Raw genomic sequence first — 27768 nt, 5'->3', positions numbered from 1 at the left:
ACAAGAAAGAGTTGAGTAATATACCCATTGAGTACTTCTTTTTTCTCATAATCCTTAGTGCCCTGAAGGGCGTCGGATGTAGTGTCCGTCTTCCGTCTCTCATCCATTTCTTCCATGCACTTCTATTGGTAATATAGGCTCGTAATATATCTTATTCATGTCCCTTTTCATCTATATCATGGATTTGGTCCATCCATGTCTTTCTCGGCCTTCCCTTTTTTCTTTTGTTTCCCATTTTGGCTTCATGTACCTTCTGTGTAAGTTTCATTTACTCCATTCGCTCTAAATGGCCAAACCAGTTTATTTGTTTGTTTTCGATCTTCCTCATTATCGGTTCTTGCTCCAGGACTCTCTTTATATCTTCATTTCTAAATCTTTCAAACTTCGTAACTCGAGCTATTCTTCTCATGTATTTCATCTCGATCGCGTTTATCATTGATTCATGTTTCTTCTGAACAATCCATGTTTCCGACCCATATGTCATTATCGAATTAACTAAACTGTTATATACATACTCTGAGTTTAGTTTTGTTGTCTATTTCTGATTTCCCAAAAATTGTATTATTTAATGAGTAATACCTGGTAATACACCTTAGTAGCCTTCTTCAGTTTTTTACATATTGCCATGTCCATTTCCCCATCATCTGTTATTATATTTCCCAAATATTCAAAAGTAGATACTTGTTCTATTACTTATTTCTTTACTATGAACTATGATCTTGGTATTCCTTTCTTTTTTCTCATCTTCATTTATTATTATGAGTTTTCTTTATTGAGATTCATTTCCATTTTTAAATTCTGTATCTCTTTTTGCAAAATGTCAATTAGTTTTTGTATTTTCTCTATTGTGTATATTATGATTAAAACTATATCATCAGCGTATAGATGGGAGCTGATCATTAATGCATTTAACTTTTTGTATCCTACTATATGTTGAAGGTTTCTTGTTTGATCTTTTGTATTTTTTATTAAGGTATCCATGACTATAATAAATAAGATAGGATTAAAGCAAAAAAAAATAGGCCAACCCAAAACAGATACCGCTTGGTCTATAGTGCTTTTCATCGATTGTCATTTGTTTCGAGCTTCTGTCATATGTTGTATAATCTGTGTATAATATTAATATACACGGATTATACGACATGTGACAGAAGCTCGAAACAAATGACTGTGAACGAAAAGCCCTATATGTGATATCATACATTTTATTATTATGTTCCTGTTGTCTTTATGCTCATTTACACTGACAAATGTGCATGTAAGTATGCATTCAGAGTTCAGTAGACACCATCATTGACGTATCTTATTACTCTGCTGTTTACAGAACAATAATTAATAACAAAAGGCTATTTAAAGCAGGTGATAGGCACACTTATACACTTACACCAGATATTCATTAAAATGAAGGTCATATTTTAATAATGCGGGTATTACTCACACCTTCGGGCGCTTTGTAATGATTTAAGGAACTAAAATAGAAGTGAAAAAGAACCACCAGCATCGCCTGCACGTCATTATCATTATAATAAATAAAATCAACTAAATCGACTTTTTCCGCATAAGCAGCTGCATTTTGTTAGTAGTGATTGCTAATTTGGTTGACTGGCAGGAGGCACAGACAATGGCAAGTTTATTAAAAACGAACGATTTAGCAATGTACGTATATGGTAACCAGGTGAAATGATAATCATGGACGAAGAAAATTAAGTTACAAACATCAAAAATGTCTAAAGCAACACCACTATTATCCCGCTTTTTTAATAAAAACTTTTTTGATAATACATAGGACGCAGTGCTATTAGGCAAGACGAAAAATATTCCCATGAGATTTTTTTGCATAATCACTTTCATGAGATACCCCAGAATAAGGTATAAGAGGCCCATGCGAAAAGTGCTCTTTTATTTAATAGTTATTTATAATATATACGTGTTAAAAGTACACGTTTAAGGCACGCATGTGAAAGTTTGCAGAATGAGCGATAGCGAATTCTGCAATTCACATGAGTGCCTTAAAAATGTACTTTTTAACACGCATATCATACAATATTTTTTCTACAAACGTAATTACAGGACAATATCTACAAAAACTTTTACTTGAACTGACATTCCATTTTTATATTTTTTTGACATTACATCAAAATTGTCTATACGGTCAATACGAATTGTAGTGCCTTAAATAGTTATTTTCCTAATTAGTGCAGAAAGTCATTCTTTTCCGCACGCGACTGCAGTTTGCCGAACGACGCGAAGTGGGAGTTCGGCAAGCAGTCGAGTGCGGAAAAGAGACTTTCTGCAAGAGTCAGGAACAATATTTTTTCTAAGAGTCTTTAAAATATTACCAAATCTTAATCAATTAATTTAATTAATATGAAAATACATACACAAATTAATTCTTTGACAAGGTTGTCAAAACCAAACTTTCAATATAATTAGCATGACGACGATCTTGGTTTCCATGACGATGATTCAAAACGACTGTTATTGTCTACCGATTTGACTTTTGAATATTATGTCAAAATAATTTTATTTCATCGAATTGTCGCGTTAATTTCATTAAAACTAGAACACAATAACGTATAATTGAAATAAATTAGTAAATAATATCTAAATATTAGTTTATTGCATGTATTATAATTACTTTAAGGCCATATTAGCATATCTAAATTAACACGCGTGCGGAAAAGTAAAAAACGCGTGCGGAAAAGTAACCCGCGTGCGGAAAAGTAACACGCGTGCGGAAAAGTAACACGTGTGCGGAAAAGTGAAACTTCCTAAACTAAAATGCGTGCGCGAAAGTAGACATTTTTGCACGCTCGTAGAAAAAATATTTTAAAGCACTAGTGCCTTAAAGTAGCATTTTTAACGCACGCATGGAGTGCTAAAAATTGCATTTTTAACACGGTTGTAGAAAAATAATTTTTTAAAACAAATTTTAAAAATCAATTTTTTTGGCCCGGACGAGTTTTCTTTATCATTCGGAACAAAAAAGTCTGTAATTTTTGTCTTAAGTTGAACATTTTCGAGTTATAAACAATTTAAAACTGAAAAAAAAAACGAAAAATTACGATTTTCAAGGTTCAAAATCACAAGAAAGAAAATATTATTTTTAAATTTACCAGTGTAAACATTTTAAGTGTCTAAATCCAAGTTCAAACCTTGTTCTATCAGTTGCCGACAAGTATTTTGGGCTTATTTTAATTCAAAATGTTTTTTAATTGTTAAAACTGTCTAGAGCAGTGGTTTTCAATCTTTTTGAGTCATGTACCACAAAAAACTTTTTATTATTTTTGGTACCACCTAACTGAAATACCTATCTAGCTAGGTATCCAATTAACTATAATAGTGGTGCTGATTATATCTGTTGTTTCGTTTTGTGTACCACCGCAAATAATGATATGTACCACCAGTGGTACATGTACCATGTACCACAGATTGAGAACCGCTGGTCTAGAGACTATGCATGTATGTATTACCAATTCGTAATGCGCGCTTCGTATCTTCTCATTTTTCCTTAAAATACATGTCATCAATTTTTTTGCACCGTATCTCGCTTAGTTTGAATGTAATCGACATTTAACAGTGCTCGTTTTAAAGGTCTTTTCATTTCAAGCACTACAAAAGATATTGGTAGCATTATACCCTTAAAATCGACCATTTCTCTGTTATTTCAAGTTGAATACACCGATTTGAGCAAGCTCCAAAAAAACAAACTCTTTTCACCTACCATATCTCTTTTTGTGTTATAACTAGAAGATTTATGAAGAGATGAATCTCTTTGATTTTTCATAAGCTACAAAAATGTTTTACAGTAGAGCGTCGATAATCCGAACCCTAGTAATCCGAAAGATCGCTAATCCGAACGCAAAAAAAAATTATATAATTAAAAAATATGATCGCGGACCGAATTTTTGGATTTAATATGACAATGGGCAAAATATGACCGCGGATTTTTGTTTTGTTTATGCAGAAATACATACAATATATTTGTTTATTATGCAGGTGTTTTATTCCTTGTAACTAAAACGTATGTACATATGTATGTATTTTGAACATATGTTTGATAATCCGAACAATTTGATAATCCGAACTACCCCTGTACCAATTAGTTCGGATTATCGACGCTCTACTGTATTTAGTTTTTTTGTTAGATCCATAATTTTTAAGGTATTCGCAAAAAACCGTCCGAAAAGGTGACATTTTTCAGTGAATGTGGCAAATCTTCAACCACGAATGAATAACTCAAAAAGTATTGAGTTTTCAAAAAAAAAATTTAGAACAGTTTTTGCTTAGAATTAGGTTGTCTAGCCACTTTCGTGGTTATTTTTGGCCAAAAATTTTTCCCAGATACCAAGGTTCCAGAAACCACCCCCAAGATAAATTAGGAGATAGAGTCGATTTTCAAAATTTCCTTAAAATTCATGCAGTAGGATAGAATTCGGAGGTACTATCCTGTTTTTGCTCTCATTGACTGTTAAAATAAAAATATATTTCAAACATTCCTTGAAGAATTTATCATTCTACTTTTCCACGCTAAAATGATTAGATCTGTATTGTTGACAATTTGTTTTCTATCTGTATCGGCTGATAATATGTTATCAGCGTTTACCAGAGATTTAACAAACATTAAAAGAAGTCACATCATGGAGTACGGAAGGGCAAAGGCCTTGACGTTCTCAGGTTTGTCGGTATTAACAACGAAATCAATGGCGTAACAAGAGCCGATTGGTTCTGAGTCATACGAGATTACTTTTTTCCTCTATTTGTAATTGTAGGTACGTTAGTTAAAAATAGTTTCATTAATAAGATAAACGCCACATAAAAATCACACTACACGAGTACTTATTATACATAATATGATTATATTAATTACTTGTTAATGGAGATGACTTAGGCAGCGAATAGCATGAATATATTGTTTATCTCGATGTCACCATTATATTTTTCGAAGTCTAAGGCCAGTAGTATTAAACCAGGGCATTTAGTCCAGAAAGCCACTGCGCATCCGCTAGGAAAAATATTCTAATTCCGATTTTTTGCACAATCTTACTCAAAAAGGACTCCTTTTAACAAATTTGCATGTTGCCAGGACCAAAAGGTGGTCAAAAAATTTTTTTTAACGTTTTTTTTGTTTTTTCCTAAAATTATTTTTTTTGCATGGGAAAAAGTTTTTTTAGGTTTTTTGGATCATTCCAAACAGAAAAGGTTTTTAGTGACTTTTCTCTAAAAATGATAGTTTTTGACATATAAGCGATTAAAAATTGAAAAATTACGAAATCGGCCATTTTTAACCCTCAAAAACTATGTGAAAAACTGAAAATTTGAATGTTGCCAAGGTAGGTAGATATTCTTTAAACATCGATTGATGAAATCCCGAAGAGTTTTTTGCAATACAATATTCAAAACTCCTATTTTTTTTAATTGCTAATCAAGCGTGCTCGACACTATTTTCCACCGACAGTATGGTGCAAATGAAAGGAATAAATTCGTTATTTCGTAAACCGGCGACTTTAAGGAAAAATCCCGAAACAGGTCGATTTTTATTTTTAAGTTATGATATTGTGGCATATATGGTATACTAGTGACGTCATCCATCTGGGCGTGATGACGTAATCGATGATTTTTTTAAATGAGAATAGGGATCGTGTGGTAGCTCATTTGAAAGTTTCTTCAATTCTCTATTCAGTAATGTAAACACTTACATAATTATTTATACAGGGTGTCCTTCCACTTCTTTTTTTGTCAAATAATTTAATTTAATAAACTTTTTTGGACACCCTGTATAAATAATTATGTAAGTGTTTATATTACTGAATAGAGAATTGAAGAACACACGACCCCTATTCTCATTTAAAAAAATCATCGATTACGTCATCACGTCCAGATGGATGACGTCACTAGTATATTATATATGCCACAATATCATAACTTAAAAATAAAAATCGACCTGTTTCGGGATTTTTCTTTAAAGTCGCCGGTTTACGAAATAACGAATTTATTCCTTTCATTTTCACCATACTGTCGGTGGAAAATAGTGTCGCGCACGCTTGATTAGCAATTAAAAAACAAAGGAGTTTTGAATATTGTATTGCAAAAAACTCTTAGGGATTTCATCAATCGATGTTTAAAGAATATCTACCTACCTTGGCAACATTCAAATTTTCAGTTTTTCACATAGTTTTTGAGGGTTAAAAATGGCCGATTTCGCAATTTTTCAAATTTTATTCGCTTATATGTCAAAAACTATCATTTTTAGAGAAAAGTCACTAAAGATCTTTTCTGTTTGGAATGATCCAAAAAACCTAAAAAAACTTTTTTCCATGCAAGAAAAATAATTTTAGGAAAAAAACAAAAAAAAACGTTTAAAAAATTTTTGACCACGTTTTGGTCTTGGCAACATGCAAATTTGTTAAAAGGAGTCCTTTTTGAGTAAGATTGTGCAAAAAATACGAATTAGAATATTTTTCCTAGCGGATGTGCAGTGGCTTTCTGGACTAATTTAGCACTAAAAACACCCGAATAAATAAATTTTTAAATACAGCACCTAGAGACTTCCAGTTTTTTGCATTATGTTCAGGATAACGTCAGGAAAAAAGGCTACTATTCAAAAATGGGTGGAAATGCATAATTGCATTGTAAAGTGCAAAATTGCATAAATATAAAAATAAAGTCAGAATCAGTATACGGTACATTCCATGTCAAATCACTCAGGCAAACAATTTTGGATCTCAGATTTGTCTGAAACTTGGTATATAGCTTCTGCGGGAAGTAAAAATAAGATATTTAAGGTCAAAAAATCTTCTTCTTTTTTTCTCAAAATGTTATTTTATGCGATTTTACAGTGATTTGGTGTTTATTTAAACAAATTTGCATTTTCTGTCGTAAAGTATCAATGAAAAACATAATATTTTAATAGAAAGGACTCAAAAATGTCATTATATGGAATTATAACAAGTTATTTTGAATCAAAACAAGTTTTTTATCAAATTTTATAGTGTAAAAAACGTTAAAATACGTTTTTACATTTTCCTCCATTCCCAAAATACATCATCATCGATTTGGCTGAAAATTTGCCCACAGATAGCCAAAAGATAGGACTTAAATAGTGGTTAGAAGGATTTAAATTATATTACAATACCAAAAAAGTTACATGCAGTAATATCAGACTCAAAAGTATATATTAGTCCAGTCGGGATAGCATTTGAAATTGAATGCCGAGCTGCCCAAAATTTTATTTTATTGTTTAGAGGAGTCAATAGTAGCCTAAATTTAAAATCACGAATGAATTCCTCCGTTACGTTAGCCGCCATCTTGATTTTAAAGGAGAACCTGTTTTGCTCAATATCTCCGCCATTTTTAACTTTTCGATAAAAATGGTAGGAACTGAAATTGTTCCAAATAAATCGTATTTACAATTATTACAATTTCTTTTTAACAATTTTTTGTCGTGAGGTCGATATTTTCGAGTTAATTGTACTTACAGTAGACGCCTATATTTTTGACTATAATATTGCATGTAACTTTTTTGGTATTGTAATATAATTCAAATCCTTCTCACCACTTAAAGTCCTATGTTTTGTCTATCTGTGGGAAAATTTTCAGCCAAATCGATTATGATGTATTTTGGAAATGGAGAAAAATGTAAAAAACGGTATTTTAACGTTTTCTACACTATTAAATTTGATCAAAAGCTTGTTTTGAATCAAAGTAACTTGTTATAATGCCATATAATGACATTTTTGAGTCCCTTCTATTAAAATATTATGTTTTCCATTGATACTTTACGATAGAAAATGCAAATTTGTATAAATAAACACCAAATCACTGTAAAATCGCATAAAATAACATTTTGAGAAAAAAAGAAGAAGATTTTTTGACCTTAAATATCTTATTTTTACGTCCCGCAGAAGCTATTTACCAATTTTCAGACAAATCGGAGGTCCAAAATTTTTTTTGCTCCAAAATTGAGTGATTTGGATGACCCATACTAAGGAACAAAATTTATCATTTGGGGGGTTTTTGGGGGCACTGAATACAATTGGTGATCCAGGTGAACCAGGTGATCCCCGGATCACTACCTCCGGAGTACCTAGTGCCCAGGTCGCTACTAAGGCACGTCATCTTCTGGAGTTTCGAGGGATTTCGGCACTAAATTGATGTAACTGGACCACTCGGGAGTTTTTGAGGTGGTTAAACTTGAAGATGCCATCAGGACAGACCTTAGGATCACCTGGTGCCCAAGGCCACTGTAAGGGACGTCATCTTCTGGAGTTTCAAGGGGTTTCGGTATCAAATTGATGCAAACGGATTACTTACGGGTTTTTGAGGTCGCTAAACACGAATATGCCATCAACACCGACTCCCTGTGCACCTGGAGGCCAAGCTCACTGCAAAGGGCGTCCTCTTCTGGAGTTTGAGAGATTGCGGCAATAAATTGATAAAAATAGATTATTCGGGGGTTTTTGAGTCGTTAAACACAAATATGCCATCAGAACAGACCTCTCGATCACCTGGTGCCCAAGGTCACTGCAAGGGATGTCATCTTCTAAAGTTTCGAGGGATTTCGGTATTAAATTAATGCAAACTGATTATTTACGTGTTTTTGGAGTTGCTTAACACGATTATGATATCAGAACTGAACTCCGGAGTATCTGGTGACTAAGATCACTACTAGGGCACGAAAATTTGAAGACCGCGTAATTTCCCGTAACACGAATTTTCCTTACCCTTCTCATTCATCTGATCTAACAACTCTTGATGCTTACGTATGGGGTATGCTGAAACAAGCCGTTTTTATAGAAAACCCACCAGCAACTATTGATGAACTCCGTGAAAAATTTTTGACATTTTTCAAAAGAATGCAGCAGCCTATTTTTAATAACATGCTAAGCAATCTTGTTAAGCGTTATGAGCACTGCTTGGAACGCAATGGCGAGCACTTTGAACACATGTTGTATAGAAGCAAAACTTAAAATTCCCATTATAGTCCTGTCGCCAGGGGGGGGGGGTGGAGACAAGGGCTAAGCAAAAAATTGTTCTGGCAAGTTTTTTCGTAGGATACGTAGTTTTCGAGATAAACGCGGTTGAACTTTCAAAAAATCGAAAAATTGCAATTTTTGAACCCGAATAACTTTTGATTAAAAAATAAAATAGCAATTACTGCTTACCGCATTTGAAAGTTCAAGTCAAATTATATCGGTTTTGATTATTTGCATTGCTAAAAATTTATTTTTTTATTGTTAAACAAAGCTATAAACACCTAGTGCGTGAGTGATGTTTTCAATGATTTCTCATTTAAAATCGAACGAGTGGGTAGAGTAGGTTCAAGTGCAAGTGAGGCAATATCTACGTAGCATGCATTAAAACGCATGTATTAGGCACGGGAAACACTGTGTGTTTATAGCTTTGTTTAACAATAAAAAATTAATTTTTAGCAATGCAAATAATCAAAACCGATATAATTTGACTTAAACTTTCAAATACGGTAAGCAGAATTGCTATTTTATTTTTAAATCAAAAGTTATTCGGCTTCAAAAATTGCAATTTTTCGATTTTTTTAAATTTTAACAGCGGTTATCTCGAAAACGATGCAAAAAACTTGTAGGAACATTTTTTGCTTAAAAAATACAAAAACATGTTTTGTCTTGCGAGAAATCGCTGTTATGTAATTCCTCAAGTTCTTTGTTTATAACAATCTTATCGACATCCGGCTCAACTGTTACCCAAAAAATTCGTGTTCTACGGATCAAAATACATAAAAAAACTTAAGTAAGTCAATGCGAATAAAGGAGGCCGTTGTAGCCCCCTGGCGACAAGACGATTATTTGAAATGTTGTTATTTAATTCTTCATGTTTAATAAAGCTTTAGTTTTTCAGTGTCGTTTGTTTTGGCGCATACTGTATTTTGAAAAGCATTAAAGTTCTTTAAGTCTATATATTTTTTGTCTTTATGGCTCTATGCAAAACTAAAAAGACAACTCTTGTATAAATTCTTTCGTTCTACGCTACTGTTCGACCAGAAGTCGCTACTTAATAGTTATGCGGATGTGTATAAATTATACAGAGTCTTGAGCAACTACTTTTTTATGTCATTCCAGTCATTTATGAAATCCGAGAATCAACAATAATTGCACGATCTCGTAGATACTTTTTGTATTAACCATGATTAAAAATAGAGTCCTTTGAAATGGAACAAGTAGGATAGTTTTTGTTAAAGACGCCGTTTGATATCAAATTTTATAGAACACCGCTTATCACAGAGAAATTAATTGTAACAATTAGAAGAAATGGACTTATCAGCCGCCAAAGAGTGTCCTAGTTATTGACATTACGCTACAAATTGATAAACAATATTCTTCAGTGTTATCTGTGATAAATTAACGCAAGAACACAAATACAATTTTCAAATGAAAATGTACAAATACGTTTACAAGTTAATATATTTATTTTAAGCACTTTTCTGAGCATGTTACGGCAGTGTGATTAATTATACAGTGCGGTGCAATAAGTGTTGGCCCCCTTGTTAACTCGTTTATTTTAAGAGTATAAGCAAAACACTCGGACAGGTCGATTTTTAAACTAATCATAGTATATTACTGAATCAACGTTTCGAACTTTACGCGATCCCTCTTCAGGTGACAGGCATAACTTTGATTTTTTAAATGGTGAAGTACATCATGTGACACCTTATTTAACAGCATTTGAAATACTGATTACAAAAATGTATAATACTTTAATCCTTTTTGAGAGCGTAAGCGCAGAATTTTGGACGAACTCTTTTTAAACGCATTTATTTTTTTAGAATCCTGAGAAAACTAATAAGTATTTTTGAAAAATTTAAACGCAGAATGAAAGATTAGATTATTACCGAGGGCTGACAATCCCTTAGAATAAACAAAAAGTTTTTTTTTTAATGATATATTTGAAATTAAAAATCACACTAAATTTTCTCTTTTTTTCATCACTGTGACTTATTAAAATAAACATTATAAAAGTTCTCAGGGACTGTGGACCATCGAGAATAATGTAATATTTCATTCTGCGTTAAAATTTTTAAAAAATATTTATTAGTTTTTTCAGGATTCGAAAAAAATGATTGCATTTAGAGAGAATTCGACCCAAATTTTGCGCATACACTCTCAAACAGGAATAAAGTATTATACATTTTTGAAATCAGTATTTTAAGAGCTTTTAAATGAGGTATCACATGATATACAGTCCCTGGCCATATTATTATGACCACCTCTGAATTTCTACAAAAATCAACTATTCCACTACGTACGTTTTGTTTAAAATATGATTTTTAAATTTAATTTTGTTATGCAATGTTAATGTTATGCATTAACTATAATATATTTAATAATAAACAGCAATAAAATATTTACAAATATTACATATTTATATTTTTTTAATATTTTGTTCAACTTCTGACCATAATTAGATGGAAAATATTTGGGATTTTAAAACGAGAAATTTCCGATGAGAAGGTCAGTAATGAAATTTTTTTGATTAAAGGACTAATATATCGTTGAAACCACAATGACAAATTGAAGCAAAAAAAAATTAACTGCATTCAAATTATGCCAAGACGGGTACTAGCGGTAATCAAAGTTAGAGGGGGCTCAGCAAAATATTGAAAAAATAAAAATATGTGATGTTTTTAAATATTTTATTAGTGTTTATTATTAAATACAATACATGTAATAATAAACAGCAATAAACCATTTGAAAATATCACATTTTGGTATTTTTTTAATATTTTGCTGAGCCCCCTCTAACTTTGATTACCGCTAGTACCCGGCTTGGCATACTTTGAATGCAGTTAAATTTTTTTTGCTTCAATTTGTCATTGTGGTTTCAACGATATATTAGTCCTTTAATCAAAACAATTTCGTTAGTGACCTTTTCGTCGGAAATTTCTCGTTTAAAAGCTCCCAAATATTTTCCATCTGGTTAAGGTCAGAAGTTGAACAAAATATTAAAAAAATATAAATATGTAATATTTTCAAATATTTTATTGCTGTTTATTATTAAATATATTATAGTTAATAAATAACATTAACATTGCATAACAAAATTAAATTTAAAAATCATATTTTAAACAAAACGTACTTAGTGGAATAGTTGATTTTTGTAAAAATTCATAGGTGGTCATAATAATATGGCCAGGGACTGTAATTTCCCATTAAAAAAAAATCAAAGTTAAGGCTGTCACCTGAAGAGAGATTGAGTAAAGTTCGAAACGTTGATGCTATAATATACTACGGTTAGTTTAAAAATCGACCTGTCCGAGCGTTTTGCTTATATTCTTAAAATAAACAAGTTAACAGGGGGGTAACACTTATTCCACCGTACTGTATAGTGGACTAAATAAGAAGAAGAAACCTAGATATACCATATGAAACTTATAAAACTTACGAAAATGACAATGGAAGGATCGACTCCAGCAATAATTACAGATAACGGTATCACCAAAAATATAGAAATAAATAGCAAGTGGAGTACGACAAGGTTATCAACTTCATTATTTAATGTCTCAATAGAAGGAACAATAAGAGCTGCAGAAATAAAGGGTACAAATTATAAAATCGACGTCGCAACTTGTGGCGTATGCTGACGACATAGCATTAATTAGCAGAAACCTGAACAGTTTAAAAGAAGAATTTACGAAGTTATGCAAGGAAGCATCCAAAAGGGATTTAGAAATAAATCAAAACAAAACAAAATACCTAATATGCTCAAGAAAAAATCCAGTTAATGTGACAAGTTTAAATATTGGTGAATATGAGTTTGAAAAGGTAGAACACTTTAAATATCTTGGAGTCTCAGTTAATGGAACTAATGATAGAAGCATCGTAATCAGTAAAAGAATCCAGGTAGGAAACAGAGCCTACTGAAAATACAATAACTTTCTCAAAGATAAGAAGCTTACTCAGAATACTAAACTGAAAATTTACAAAGCAGCAATTAGACCAGTAATCACATATGGTGCTGAAGTAATGTGTCTGACCCAGTAAGAGGAAGAAAGATTGAGGATCCTAGAGAGGAAAATAATTCGGAGGATAGCAGGCCCACTAAACGTAGGTAATAATGAATTTAGAAAACTCATGAACCACGAAGTAAGAGGACTTCTGCAAAGAGAAGACATCGTCACATTTATCAAGGCACAGAGACTTAGATGGATGGGACATATAGAAAGGAGAAATCCAGAAGCCGTAATCAAGAAAATTTCCAAATGGAGACCTGTATCAAGCAGACCACGAGGAAGACCCAAAACTAGATGGGAGAACCAGATAGTCGAGGACCTTAAGAAGATGGGAGTCAGAGAATGGGTAACCATAAACAAAAACAGAAACGAATGGAGAAAAATTGTAGAAGATGCCAAGTCACAAAACCTAGTGTATATGTTACAGTTCAAGTTGATTATCCAGTTGGAGTTGACTTTTCCTAGTTCGAGTAGACTCAAACGGCTGGATTTAGTAAAAGTTGATTATAAATATAAAATGAAGATTTTTATTCAACATTTACTAGTAAAAGTAGACTCCAACTAGTTAAAGTATACTCTTCCCAATACCATTTAGTAAAAGTTGATTCACACAAACAACCGATTCTAGAAATTAAATGTTACTGTATATTATGTTCAAATTGTGATATTTATAGTCCAGGCTGTATCGTCACCCCCGTTAGGTAAATTATTCCAGTTCGATTCGATTCTTTTGCACAAACTTACTCAAAAAGAGGTCCTTATAACGAATCCACAGGGTGTCAGGTGGTACCGTAATCGAAAAATTGTTTAAACAATTTTTTTAAACAAATTCACAAAAAAAATTCGCTTCGGACATTTTTTTTACATCACTTGGGTCATTCGGAGCAAAAGAGGTATTTTGTGATTTTTCTGTAAAATTTATTGTTCTAGAGTTATACGCGATTTGAAATTTAAAAAATGCGAAAATGACCATTTTCAAGGCTTAATAACTCAGTTAAAAATTATTATTATGAAAGTCAGAAAGTCACCAAATCAAATTTTAACGACCCCCCTACAAGGTACTGAAGAAATATTTGTCATTATTGTATTACTAAGCTGTTATTTTTAATTATTAACAATGAGCGCTAGGAGCGTATTGAGGCGGCTGTCAATGTGAGTGCGACTGAGATGCACCATTGGACGGTCGGAATGGAGGATCTTACTCGCACTCACATTGACAGCCGCCTCAATACGCTTTTAGCGCTCATTGTTGATATTTAAAAATAACAGCTTAGTAATCAAATAATGACAAAAATTTCTTCAGGATCTTGTAGGGGGGTTTTAAACTTTGATTAGGTGACTTTCTGACTTTCATAATAATAGTTTTTAATCAAGTTATTAAGCCTTAAAACTGGTCATTTCGCATTTTTCAAATTTTAAATCGCGTATAACTCGAAAACTATCAATTTTAGAGAAAAATCACAAGAGACCTTTTTTGCTCCGAATGGCCAAAATAATCTAAAAAAATTTGTCCGGAGTGAAATACTTAGTTATTTATAAAACAGTTCGTGAAGTATGCTTTTTGCGCACACACGATGTCCCCTAAGTGCTCAAAGAGTACTTCACGCACAGTTTCATACAATATTTTATCTACCAAAAAACAAATAAAAAAACTGCAACTCTTCGTCACTTGAATACATTCCTATTTTACAATTTTTTAGAACTTTGACATTTAAAAATTCAAACTTCTCTCAAACCACAAAACTGTCAAAACCTTTTTTGTAATTTATTGCTCACATGTCATCACCATGACAAGGCGAAAGTTAAGAATATTTGGTTATATCAAAGTGTGCTTAAGAACAGTGCGAAAAAGTAAATCCCATTTAAAATACATTATTACTTCAGACACACTTTAAACCCTTCATGTACTGCTATCTATATTTACAATTTTCACACAATAAAAACTTATACATAATATGAGGTAGAGTAGATAAGAATTATTTTTTTGAATTTGGTTAAATAAAATTGGTTAAACAATTTTTCGACCGCGGTACCGCCTGGCAACGGTGTATTTGTTATAAGGATGTATTTGTTTGAGTAAGTTTGTGCAAAAAAATTGAATCAGAATAATTTACCTAACGGGGGCCACGTTAGAGCCTGGACTAATAAGTAGTTGAAACGGTCAAAACAAAGAGACGCACACTCATCAAAAATGAACGTGAGATTATACTCGTATAAATTGTAAAATCTACTTTTACTAACAAGGGTTAGGAAGAGTCAACTTCAACTAGTAAAAGTTGATTTAAATTTTTCAAATCAACTTTTACTGCTCGTTTCAGTTGGAGTTGACTTGAACTAGGAAAAGTCAACTGTAACTGAGAATCAACTTGAACTGTAACAACATATATACTTAATCGTATAGAACTAAACACAGACAATGCGTACGCGTACAGGCCCGACCAGAGGGGGGGGGGGCAGGGGGGGCAAAATCCCCGGGGCCCGGGCCCGGCCGTTAGCAAATTTAAAAAAATTCCTTTTATTAAAATATTTTACAACAGATTGAATTTGCTTGCGGTTTTAATTATGAGATTATTATTTTTTTTTTTTGGATGTTGAGAGTAGTAATATAGAGAGCCTAATTGATGATTTAAGTGCCTTAAGAAATAACTGGGACAAGATATTTTCTGAATGCAAACATGTTGCAAGTGCTTATGGTATCGAACCGGAACTCTCCACTTCCCGTGCGAGAAAGAGGAAGACTTTTCACGATGAAACAGCTACAGAAGATGTATTGTTAAATTTATTCCCGGAAGAACGCTTCAAAACAGAAGTTTTTTACACAATAATTGATGTTTTGGTGGCCAACCTGAAAACGAGGTTCACAGCACTGAGAGAAATCGTAATCGTAGGCCGACGTTCACAGCACTAGAAAAGTTATGTTGTAACACACAGTTCTATTGTAAATAATTAAAAACAAAGTTTAATTGTTAAAACCGTTTTAATTTTCTTCCTTCCTGTGTCAATAGCATGAGTGTTCACTATTACATATCCCAGTTTATGAGTTATCAGTTTTTTGAGAATTTTCGTTCAACTGTGTTTGGGGGGGGGGGGGGCCCGGCCGGGTCTCATCCCCGGGGCCCGGCCTGGCTCTGGGCGGCCCTGTACGCGTACATCTATTACACAAATGTGGTAAACTAGCAACTCTAATTAAATACATCAGAGAAGAGTGGCTCTCTTCAGAAGAGCGATCAAACAAACACAATACACAATCCACAAGATATTGTATGTATGTATTTTGTTCATTGCTTCTTCTTAGGTATATGAAGGACTATCTTCATACAGCTTCTTCTTATAGCATTGCGTATGATAGCAAGGACACTCATCAACCTCGTTACCAAATACTGTTGACCTTGCGCGGCTTTGATGTCAGAATCAATGTAAAAAAATACTAAGACCAAACTTACCTGTACAGATTCATTCAAAGACGAATAACTGGAAGATCTGCTGCCTAGTGGTTCTGGACTTAGACTGCCATACGAAACCGTTGAACTGAGGGACACTGTGTCAGCTCTGCTCCTGTAAGGAGACAGCTGCACATGTTTCATCATCTGGAACAAAACAAATTTGATTAGAGCAATAATCAATAACTTTATATTAAACAACTTTATAACATTTACAGTCGGAAAAATGAAAGAATACCCATGAACGAACATATAAAACACGCTGTATTTTCCTGTCACCGTGTCACACAAAAAATTGGCCAGCGCAAGTACATTTAATAATTAGTGTTACATGTACTTGCACTGGACAATTTTCTTTGTGACACGGTGACAGGAAAATACAGCGTGTTTTATATGTTCGCTCATGGGTATTCTTTCATTTTTCCGACTGTAAAGGGTTTTCATCCATATATTTTGGTGACTAAATGTATACCTGTAAGCAGCACTTATGATGGAATTTTTATTCTGAAAACGTTCGGTGATGTAGCCCGACAGGATTTTTGAAGTTATACTTCTTTAGGCACGAGAGTGAATTTTTACATTCCCCGGCGCATGCGCACACGGACTGCATGGTATTAGTCGCTCAAACGTTATACGGGACCTGATTGGGTGTTAAAATCATAAACAAATCATAAAAAATGTTGTGTATATTAGTTTTTATTGTTGTGATGGCAGAGAAAAAAGCAAGTTTATAATTGTAGTGACTTTTTATATAGTTTTTAAAAGCGACATTACGTAATAATTGTAAATGTTTCAGTATACTAATGAAAAATTACATAGGTACCTACCTATTTGGAAAATTTAAAATGAAACACCTACCAAAATAGTATGTAATGCTTTGATTTACATAATTTGATTACCATCAAAATTTCTACCAATATTCACCTAATATATTGTTATTCCACAAAATATTCCTTTAATTCCACAAAAATCAAACTAATTTAATTAAAAGGTAAGGTAGAGTGGGAAAAAGTAATGGTATACATTTTTATAATTTGATTAAATTCATATAAGTAATAAACAACTGTCAAAAGTTTATGGTGTAAACGTTCAGTTGGTGTATATTCCCACATAACAGATACCAGAAGCTGTCGCAATGGGAAAGCACTTTGATTTTCGAACGGCGGGATCGACGGGAAGCGGGTTCAATCCCCAATGCAAGTTACTATTTTTTTATACATTTTATGATTGTAAGTATATTATTATATAATTTTTTCAGAAAATACGTATTTAGATAAAAATTTTGGCAACAATTATTGTTCAGAAATAATTTCTTTGTGGCATTTTTCAATATGTTTGTGTTTGTTTTATTCTTTTATTTTTTTAATTTTTGGTATTGTTTTAATAAACATTTTTGGGAAAGTATTAAAATTAGTTTAATATTTAAATTAAATATAAATAAACTGTTTAAAGTATATTGATTTCATTGAGATCATATAATAGAAGTACAACTTCTTACGTGCGTACAAAGTACACACACATTCTTTTTATTTTAATATGAATGTATCTTTTATATAGGATTTTGTATAATTTTTTTATTATTAATACACGTACAATTTCAGTTCAGTTTTAAATTTAATTCATTTAGTTTACACCGTTGATTGAAATATTATATGCACCCAATATAATGTTATCAATCAACGTTTACACTGAATTTGTAAATGTCTGATATCACAGTTTTCAAGTTACACAATTTTCTACAAAAGAATGTCGTATACAATTTTCCGTAGGAAACAAGAGGAAGGGCCTATGTTCAGCAGTGGACTTTTGAGGCTTGATGATAAAAATAATCTTAAAAATACCGATTTTTAGATATTTGTAGGATTCTTTTGTTTACCATACTCCGTATGTATGTAAATCATGCAAAGAATGATAAAAAGAATAGTTTTACTAATTGAGTTGGATTGTAAATGTAATATGTAATGTCATCTTGATTGTAGAGGAAATGAAATTGCAACATAGATATTCAAAATGATACACAAACGGAAACGACGACATGCAAATTGTCAATCTCTAGTTTTTGCTTCTTTTATAAAAACAAGTTTTTACATTATCATAATACTTATTAAATAGATTAAAACTATATACTGTTATAATATGGAATTCAATGGGAAGTCATTCAATAATGCAAAAAATGAATATTTCCTCATTCAAAGGAATGTGACAAATAAAATATTGAGAAAAATAACATTCTGTAAAAAGATTAGAATCAAAATTATACAAGAGTAGAAGATTGGGGAGGAGCGGGGTGTGAGGGAAAAACGCCACAGGTCCATTTAGTACATTTTAGTGGAACTGTATGATGTATATGATCATATTTATCAAAGAGGTATTTTACCAAAAGAATGGTTGGTATCCACATTCGTAATTATTCCTAAGAAGCAAAATGCAAAAATATGCTCAGAACACTGTATAAATGCATCAATGTCGTGAAAGTATTTCTTATTAAATAAAATTATTAAAGAAAAATTATTAAAATATTATTAAAGAAAAATTATTAAAGAAAAATTTTTTCTTTCCAGTAATCCACCACAGAATTTACAGACAGCTGGATGATTAATTTAGTGATAACCAATTAGGCTTTAGAAACGACATGGGATCTATCATGAGCATTATTCGGTATAAATGTGCTCATGCAAAGAAATCTAGACATGAACAAAGACATGTACACATGCCTTATGGATTTCAAAAAAGCAATTGACAAGGTCCAACACGATAAACCAATTAATATCTTACAACTGAAAAACATTGACAGCCGCAACAACAGAGTAATTTCAAACCTCTACTTGAACCAGAAAGTCAAAATAAGGAATAAAATGTCGGAAGAAATAGAAATTTTCCGGGATATAAGCATATATGTATCTAGTTTATAATACTAATTTTGAGCATACTACATACACTAAGGCACTAAGGCATATACTAATGGAATTAAATTTGTAATGGAAATTATTCGTTAAAAACTCTTCTATAAAATTGCTCTGATATATATGTTATTATAAAATGGGCAAATAAAACGTTAGAACACCCAAAAGAAAATTTGTTCAATAATTTTCAATTATTTTTATTTATATATTGTCCATTTTCCATTTTACGATAAAAAGTAAGGAAGAAAGTTGTACATAATTTAATTTGCGACAAATAATATAGATAAAATTTTCTGTAGGGTTGCTAGTTTATGAGATACAGCGCGAAAGCCCTTTGCACCCCTTTTTCTAAGATGGCGGCCGGTTGACTTACCCCCAAACAAATCATAAAAATAAAATAGCATCCTCTAAAAAATGCTCGGGCCAGAACAGGCTTAAAAATGTGACATTTGAATGGACTATTTATAGTTCTATAAATAAAAATAATACAAAATGTCTTGTCTAATTTACTAAACGAGGCACCAGGATGCGCTTGTATCCTATATCGTGACTTATGTAACCTTAAATCGATCTTTTAATGGCAGTAAAAAATTTATATATTGCATCCTCGTTTTCAACAATAAATATCTATAAATAACCATTTTTCATCCACGAGTATTCAAATATTAGAATATATGCACGTCAAATATCTTACATCAAATAAAAGATGTCTGTGATATACAGAAGCAGTATAGAAAAATTTGCTGATACAACAAAAATGAGTGACTATTCTTCTTTTTCTTTCTCTTTTTGGCTTGCATAAATGCTTTCAACGAAAGTCAACTTGTTTTATCTGTGTCTTCCAATGACATTTCCATGGCTTTTTCTTCTTCTTCAAGTGCCATCTCCATTACGGATCATTAGCTATCATCATTGTCTAACTGTTGAAGCATCACGTCTAAAGAGTGTTGAGTTTGCGCCAAGATATTCGTCTTTTTCCTACACTCCTGTTGTCCTCTGTTTTGCTTATATATGAACCGCAAAGTGCTGTATTCTTTTTTCATATATCGTATGTCTTTCTTCTTCCTTTTGTCGTTCTTTAACTTTTTTCTTAATTCTTCTACGTTCCTGTCATGATCTATCCATAAGATCTTCAGAATATTTCTACATGTCAGACTTTGGTTATTATTTCATTTCATTAATTAATTAAGCATTACAATCCCTAGGGATTATATCTAACAACATGGTGTTCTTCGTAATATTCTTGGGTGAGGTCGATTATTCACCCGTGTTGAGCTGGCCCCCCCCCCACTTGCAAAAATTAAAAAACAAATAGCCCTGATTTATGAGCTATTTATGAGCTCTCATATTCCGCAAACTAAAAATTTTCAGCTCGTTCCACTGAGCAGGAATTTAATACCCTGAGTCAGCCACCCTGAGTCAGCCCCCCCCCCCCCACTACTAAAAAATAGGAATATTGAATCGGTTTTTGCGGCAGAATTACGAGCTAATTATGAGCTCTTGAAATTATATAGTTTCGATTTTTGAGCTCATCCCCTTCACCCCCAAACAACCCTTTAATTGATTTAACTTAAGAGAAAGATGCTGAGAAAACTTAAAATATATCGTATTGCGAATATAATTCCTATAGCTTATATACTCTAAGAATAAACTATTAAATCAAGAGCATTTCGATTATTGAGCTACAACCCCTTCGCCAGAAAACCACCCTATCTTCCCGGCTTAAGAGAAAGTTGTACTTAAAATGCGTTAAACTAATTATTTGGCGACTACATATCATTTAATAATTTATAACCTTCCAAATTACGCGCATTTAGATCAGTAAATTGCAATTTATTTTGTATAGTGCAGTCACTGAAGGTAAAAATCAACGATTACCTTCAATTTCGGTGAACCTTCATCGATTTTCACGAAAATTGGTCAGTGGTTAGAGGATACGTCAAGAAACAAAGGTGATATGATACCACCTTGCGCCTTTACCCTGAGGGTGGATACCGCCCCTTCTCGGGGGTGAAAATTATTTTATAAAAAATAACTGCACAAATCAATAAAAGAACAAATTAAAAGCAAAATTTATTATATAAAGTTAATAAAATAAGTAAATACTTTTTAAGTTATTAAAGATCAAAGATTTTAATTATTTGTGAAAAAAATGCATGTTTTGAAGAGGTTTTTTGTAAATCACTGAAAAACTGTAAGTTTTTACAAAAAAGTTAATAGTAGTTTAATTCATATAGCTTATATTCTAAGAATAAACTCTAAAATCACGCGCCTTTCGATTATTGAACTACAACCCCTTCGCAAGAAAACCATCCCATATTCCCGGCTTAAGAGAGGGTTGTACTTAAAATAATTTAAATTAATTATTTGTCGACTATATATTGTTTAATAATTTATGAGCTCGCAAAATATACGCATCTCAATTATTGAATTGCCATTTTCTTTCTATAGTGCAGTCACTGAAGGTAAAAATCAACTATGACCTTCGATTTCGGTAAATCTCCATTCATTTTCACGAAAATTGGTGAGCGGATTTTGATACTATCAACTTTTTCTGGATCTTATTTTTCATAGGTATTTCTAAGTACTTTGACAAGTATTTAGTACCTAAGTGTTATAAAATGCATCTCTTTCCCGTTATTTAAGCTTGAACCCTTAGATTTGAACAGTCGCGGAAAAAATATACATTTAATTACCAATAACTTACTTTAAATTAACATTAAAGGGTTTTTCAAGTAAGCAATTTATTATATTTTTTATTAGCTTCAATTTTAGTGATGAAAACTTTTTTGTAAAAACTTACAGTTTTTGAGTCATTTATGAAAAATCGCTCTAAAGCATGCATTTTCTTTCCAAAAATTAAAATATTTGATCTTTAATAACTCAAAAAGTATTGATTTATTTTAATCACATTATATAACAAATTTTGCTTACAATTTGTCCCTCTCTCGATTTGTGGGGTTATTTTTAATAAAGTAATTTTCACTCCCGAGAAGGGGTGACATATACCCCAGGCTAAAACCCCAAGTTCTTATTGTCAATTCGTGAAAATAAATGGCGATTTACCGAAATCGAAGGTAATAGTTGATTTTTACCTTCAGTGACTTTCAATAATTGAGATGCGTATATTTTGCAAGTTCATAAATTATTAAACGATATGTAGTCGCCAAATAATTAATTTAAATTATTTTAAGAACAACTCTCTCTTAAGCCGGGAATATGGGGTCGTTTTCTTGCGAAGGGGTTGTAGCTCTATAATCGAAAGACGCGTGATTTAAGAGTTTATTCTTAGAATATAAGCTATACGAATTAAACTACTATTAACTTTTTTGTAAAAACTTAAAGTTTTTCAGTGATTTACAAAAAACCTCTTCAAAACATGCATTTTTTTCACAAATAATTAAAATCTTTGATCTTTAATAACTTAAAAAGTATTGACTTATTTTATTAACTTTATATAATAAATTTTGCTTTTAATTTGTTCTTTTATTGATTTGTGCATTTATTTTTTATAAAATAATTTTCACCCCCGAGAAGGGGCGGTATCCACCCTCAGGGTAAAGGCGCAAGGTGGTACCATGTCACCTTTGTTTCTTGACGTATCCTCTAACTACTGACCAATTTTCGTGAAAATCGATGAAGGTTCACCGAAATTGAAGGTAATCGTTGATTTTTACCTTCAGTGACTGCACTATACAAAATAAATTGCAATTTACTGATCTAACTGCGCGTAATTTGGAAGGTTATAAATTATTAAATGATATGTAGTCGCCAAATAATTAGTTTAATGCATTTTAAGTACAACTTTCTCTTAAGCCGGGAAGATAGGGTGGTTTTCTTGCGAAGGGGTTGTAGCTCAATAATCGAAATGCTCTTGATTTAATAGTTTATTCTTAGAGTATATAAGCTATATGAATTATATCCGCAATACGATATATTTTAAATTTTCTCAGTATCTTTCTCTTAAGTTAAATCAATTAAAGGGTTGTTTGGGGGTGAAGGGGATGAGCTCAAAAATCGAAAGTATATAATTTCAAGAGCTCATATATAGCTCGTAATTCTGCCGCAAAAACCGATTCAATATTCCTATTTTTAAGTAGTGGGGGGGGGTCTGACTCAGCCCCCCCTTACTAGGGTATTAAATTCCTGCAGTGGAACGAGCTCAAAATTTTTAGTTTGCGGAATATGAGAGCTCATAAATAGCTCATAAATCAGGGCTATTTGTTTTTTAATTTTTGCAAGTGGGGGGGGGAGCTCAACACGGGTCGATTATTCCTCTATCTATGTCATTTATAGCTTGCTGTGTCGTCTCTTTGTTGCTGTCCTGACTCTTTTCCATTTCTTCCTGTCCTTGCACTGAACTTACCAGTCTTTAACATTCATTGCTCTTGTATCTACTTCTATATCGTTCAGTCATCTTCTAGACATTCCTCGCTAGATCTGGGCCATAGTGGTGTCCAGATATCTGTGAGGGCGTCCCTGTCATCCATTCTAAGCGAAGAGATTTTATGTATCTGATTATATTTTCTCCCTTTAATTCATCTTCAATTTCGGCATTTTGTTTTCATACTTCTTTCTCCTTCACTTGTTAGATTATGACAGAGTCTTGCTTCTCAGCAGATTTCTATTCGTTCCATATGTTCTTTTGCTTTCCAAAATTCTTTCCTCTGTTTACTCTTTACCGGTTTTTTCCTGTTGTTACTTCCAAGTAGATGAAGGTGGATACAGTTTCAAATCTATGGTTCTCTGTTATTGGTTATTATACATATAGCGTTCTTTAATTTAGACAATAATAAACAAACTGCAAAGCCAATGTGGAAAAGACAATTTAAGATGAGTAAGTATAAGTATATTCTGATTGATTGATTGAATACTAACATAATGATAAAAGATAGGTTACCAAAGCCAAGGGCAAAGACTATTTGGAACATAGACTTCAAATTGACTCCATATTGATTCATTTAATATCGTTTTCTCTCCTCAATTAAAAACTTCCAAACTTTTACTTACTTACGCATTGTTCTTGTTCTATAAATAAATATCAAATTTCTTCTACCGTCTAACCAAAAACTGGTAATAAATTGCACTTTTTGTCTAACCTCAAGCATCCGGTCAATACCAAGGATCATTTCCACGTCTCTTTCATAAGATCTACGGGGGAGTCTCAAATAATACTATAGTATTTAATCACACTGTTTACGTAGGTAATTAATTAGGCTTTGAGGTGCCAATTTTATTCCAGATACGAGAAAAATCTAAATCATTATGATTAAAAGTTGAAACTCATGAAAACTAATTTAAATCGTGAGTAGTTGAATAAATCTATCGAATTTGGCAGTTCATAAATTATCTTATATACAAATCTCTTTTATTGACATGTTAATTCTTCTTCTTCTTGGCTGACTTTACAACTCGAGGTGAGTCCTTGCAGCATCCACTATATTCTCTATATACCTATAATACCTCTCTTTTATTGACATGTTAATTCTTCTTCTTCTTGGCTGACTTTACAATTCGAGGTGAGTCCTTGCAGCATCCACTATATTCTCTATATACCTATAATACCTCTATATTCTATGATCTTGCTATTTCATTTAAACACCATTGTTGTACCCCAATCCTAGATAAATCGGCTTCAAAATCATCCCTCCCATCTTTTTCTGGGACAGCCCACTGGTCTTCTATCGTCTGGTTTCTCAAAAACTCTTTCTGTCTTTGACACTCTGTTTTTTTTTTTGTAATTTAAAAATAACATAGGAATGGGCAGCTGTACCAGAACCCCAAAAAGGAAGACCATATCAACGATGAGACTCGAACAATGATAAATATGTGATTTTGGAAGATGCTAAATCGATTTCCCTCGAACCAGACCTTATTGCATAGCAAGCTGAGGCTAGTATCTTACTTAACAAATCGATATGAAGGGACCATTTACAGTAGCTGTTTAAACAAATACCAAGAAATATTACAGAATCAACGGTACTGATCTGACTGTTATGAAGAACCAAGGGTTGAAGAGCTCTTTTATAGGATAATGCTTCTGCTTTAACTACGTTAAAAGGTAGTAAATTAGTGACAATATTTGAGTTGCTCCAAGTGATACGTAGTCCAGGGCGCATCTGTTTTGAGATGGACGTTGAGAGGTGACTCAAATTTTTTTGCAGAAATTGCTTTAAAATAAATCAAATAATAATATTTGAGTTATCCTCCCTCTCAAAAAGATCCGGAACATTGTTTAAATAATCAAAATGTCAAAAAATAAAGGAAAAATTCGATTTTGTTCTTCGTTTTTTGATAACTTTAAAAGTATTCATTTCCGAGAAAATTTGTACTCACATAAAAGTTGTGAAATTAAATTTCCTACAATATAGAATTGGCTAAAACTTTAAAAAAGAGTCACCCTTGTTGCGAAATAGCAATAATTACGAAAATACCATACAAAAACAAGTATTCGCATTTTACGTTTTTCAACCATTTATGCTACACTTAAGACCTTCATATTGTACCTAGAAAAACTTTATGATACAGTAAAACAACACTGTAAATTTCATTAAGATCGGTTCAATAGATTTTGCAAAATAAATCTTGCAATCCAGCTTTCGCAAAAAATATTCATTTTTTCAAAATGTTACAGGACTGAAATTAAAGCAGATAACAACTTGAATTTTTTTTATTTATAGAAGTGTACTGTACCTTTCATTTGCAATTTGCAAAATGAAAATCGATTAATTACCACGGCGTCAGGAAATTTTTTAAATAAACATTAATTTTTGGTGCTACGCGCAGGACAGCGGTGTTCGATTCACACAAGTTGATTTCCACCAAAATTTCTTCCAATCTTTATCTAATATATTATTTTCTTACTCTATATTTTGTTGTATTTTCATATTTTAATTCTACAAAAATCAAACTAATTATATTGTTGTTTGTGAGATATCGTTTAAACAATTGCATATGTTTAAAAATAATAAACTTTTATTCTCTAAGTTAAAATATATGAACAAAGAAAGTTTTTGCTAATAAAAGTGTTATTTCAAAGGATAAAGTATGTGTTTTTATGTTGCAATAAACAAATATATTTATTTATATCGAAATGTAATAACATTAAAATGTATCAATCATTATCAAAGGTCATTGGAATGCCCAATCAGAGCAAACTATCTGCTGTCCTGCGCGTAGCACCAATAATTAATGTTTATTTAAAAAAATTCCTGACGCCGTGGTGTTATTCGATTTTAATTTTGCAAATTGCAAATGAAAGGTACAGTACACTTCTATAAGTAAAAAAAAATTCAACTTGTTATCTGCTTTAATTTCAGTAACATTTTGAAAAAATGAATTTTTTTTTTGCGAAAGCTGGATTGCAAAATTTATTTTGCAAAATCTATTGAACCGATCTTAATGAAATTTACAGTATTGTTTTAATGTATCATAAAGTTTTTCTGGGTGAAATATGAAGGTCCTAGGTGTAGCATAAATGGTTGAAAAACGTAAAATGCGAATACTTGTTTTTGCATGGTTTTTTCGCAATTATTGCTATTTTGCAACAAGGGTGACTATGTTTTAAATTTTTAATAGATTTTGTATTATAGGAAATTTAATTACGCAACTTTTATGTCAGTACAACTTTTCTCGGAAATGAATACTTTTAAAGTTATAATCAAAAAACGAAGAAAAAAATCGAGTTCTTCCTTAATTTTTTGACATTTTGATTATTTAAACAATGTTCCGGACCTTTTTGAGAGGGAGGATAACTCACAATATTATTATTTGATTTATTTTCAAGCAATTTCTGCAAAAAAATTTGAGTCACCTCTCAACGTCCAAATGTACTAATATTTTTACAGATGCGCCCTGGTCTACTGGTATTATCAGCAAAAAGAAAATTTTTTCCATCGATTTTTAAATTAGTGATGTCATTAAATAATAAGGAAAATACAGGACCCAATACTGAACCTTGTGGTACCCCACATGCAATGTTTTTGAGACTACATAGAGTCTGTATCATTTTCTCTAATCGTTTTCTATTATCCAAGTAAGATTGGAACCAATACAAAGAAATTCCTCCAATTCCGTAGAAATTTCGTTGTTTTTTTTAATCAAGATGTCGTGATTTACACAATCAAAAGCTTTGGCATAGTCAATGAAAACAGTGGCAGTATAAAGATTATTGTTTAGTGCTTGGTAAACCTCATGTAGTACAAAAAACATGGCATCAAACATTTATTAGTTAAAAAGCCGAACTGATTTTGTGATAAAATGTTTTCAACGAGAAAGGATTAAGTCTGGCTTTATGACGGTAAAGAACGTTCTCTTATACTATTGGAATAACCCCTGTAGTACCTTCGGTGTACTTTGTCGGCCTAGTTTTTATTTCGTTGCAACTCAAAAAAAAGCCACAAATATGTTGAGAAACCACAGAACAGATCTTATTACAACGAGA

At 32.1% G+C, this 27768-nt stretch overlaps 1 protein-coding gene across 1 annotated transcript in view; it reads right to left on the bottom strand.

Moving 5' to 3' along the window:
* Window positions 1-27768, bottom strand: part of LOC114336859 (uncharacterized) — a 252427-nt gene that overhangs the window by 110237 nt on the left and 114422 nt on the right. The window contains exon 2 of the mRNA XM_050654380.1: window positions 16426-16569. Within this exon, the coding sequence (XP_050510337.1) occupies window positions 16426-16569 (144 nt within the window). The remainder of the gene's footprint in view (window positions 1-16425; window positions 16570-27768) is intronic.

This window comes from Diabrotica virgifera, chromosome 6, assembly GCF_917563875.1.
Source record: "Diabrotica virgifera virgifera chromosome 6, PGI_DIABVI_V3a".
Classification (NCBI taxonomy): Eukaryota; Metazoa; Arthropoda; class Insecta; order Coleoptera; family Chrysomelidae; genus Diabrotica; species Diabrotica virgifera.
Note: the sequence above shows the minus strand (reverse complement) of the source record. Positions and strands in the feature narration are given on the sequence as shown.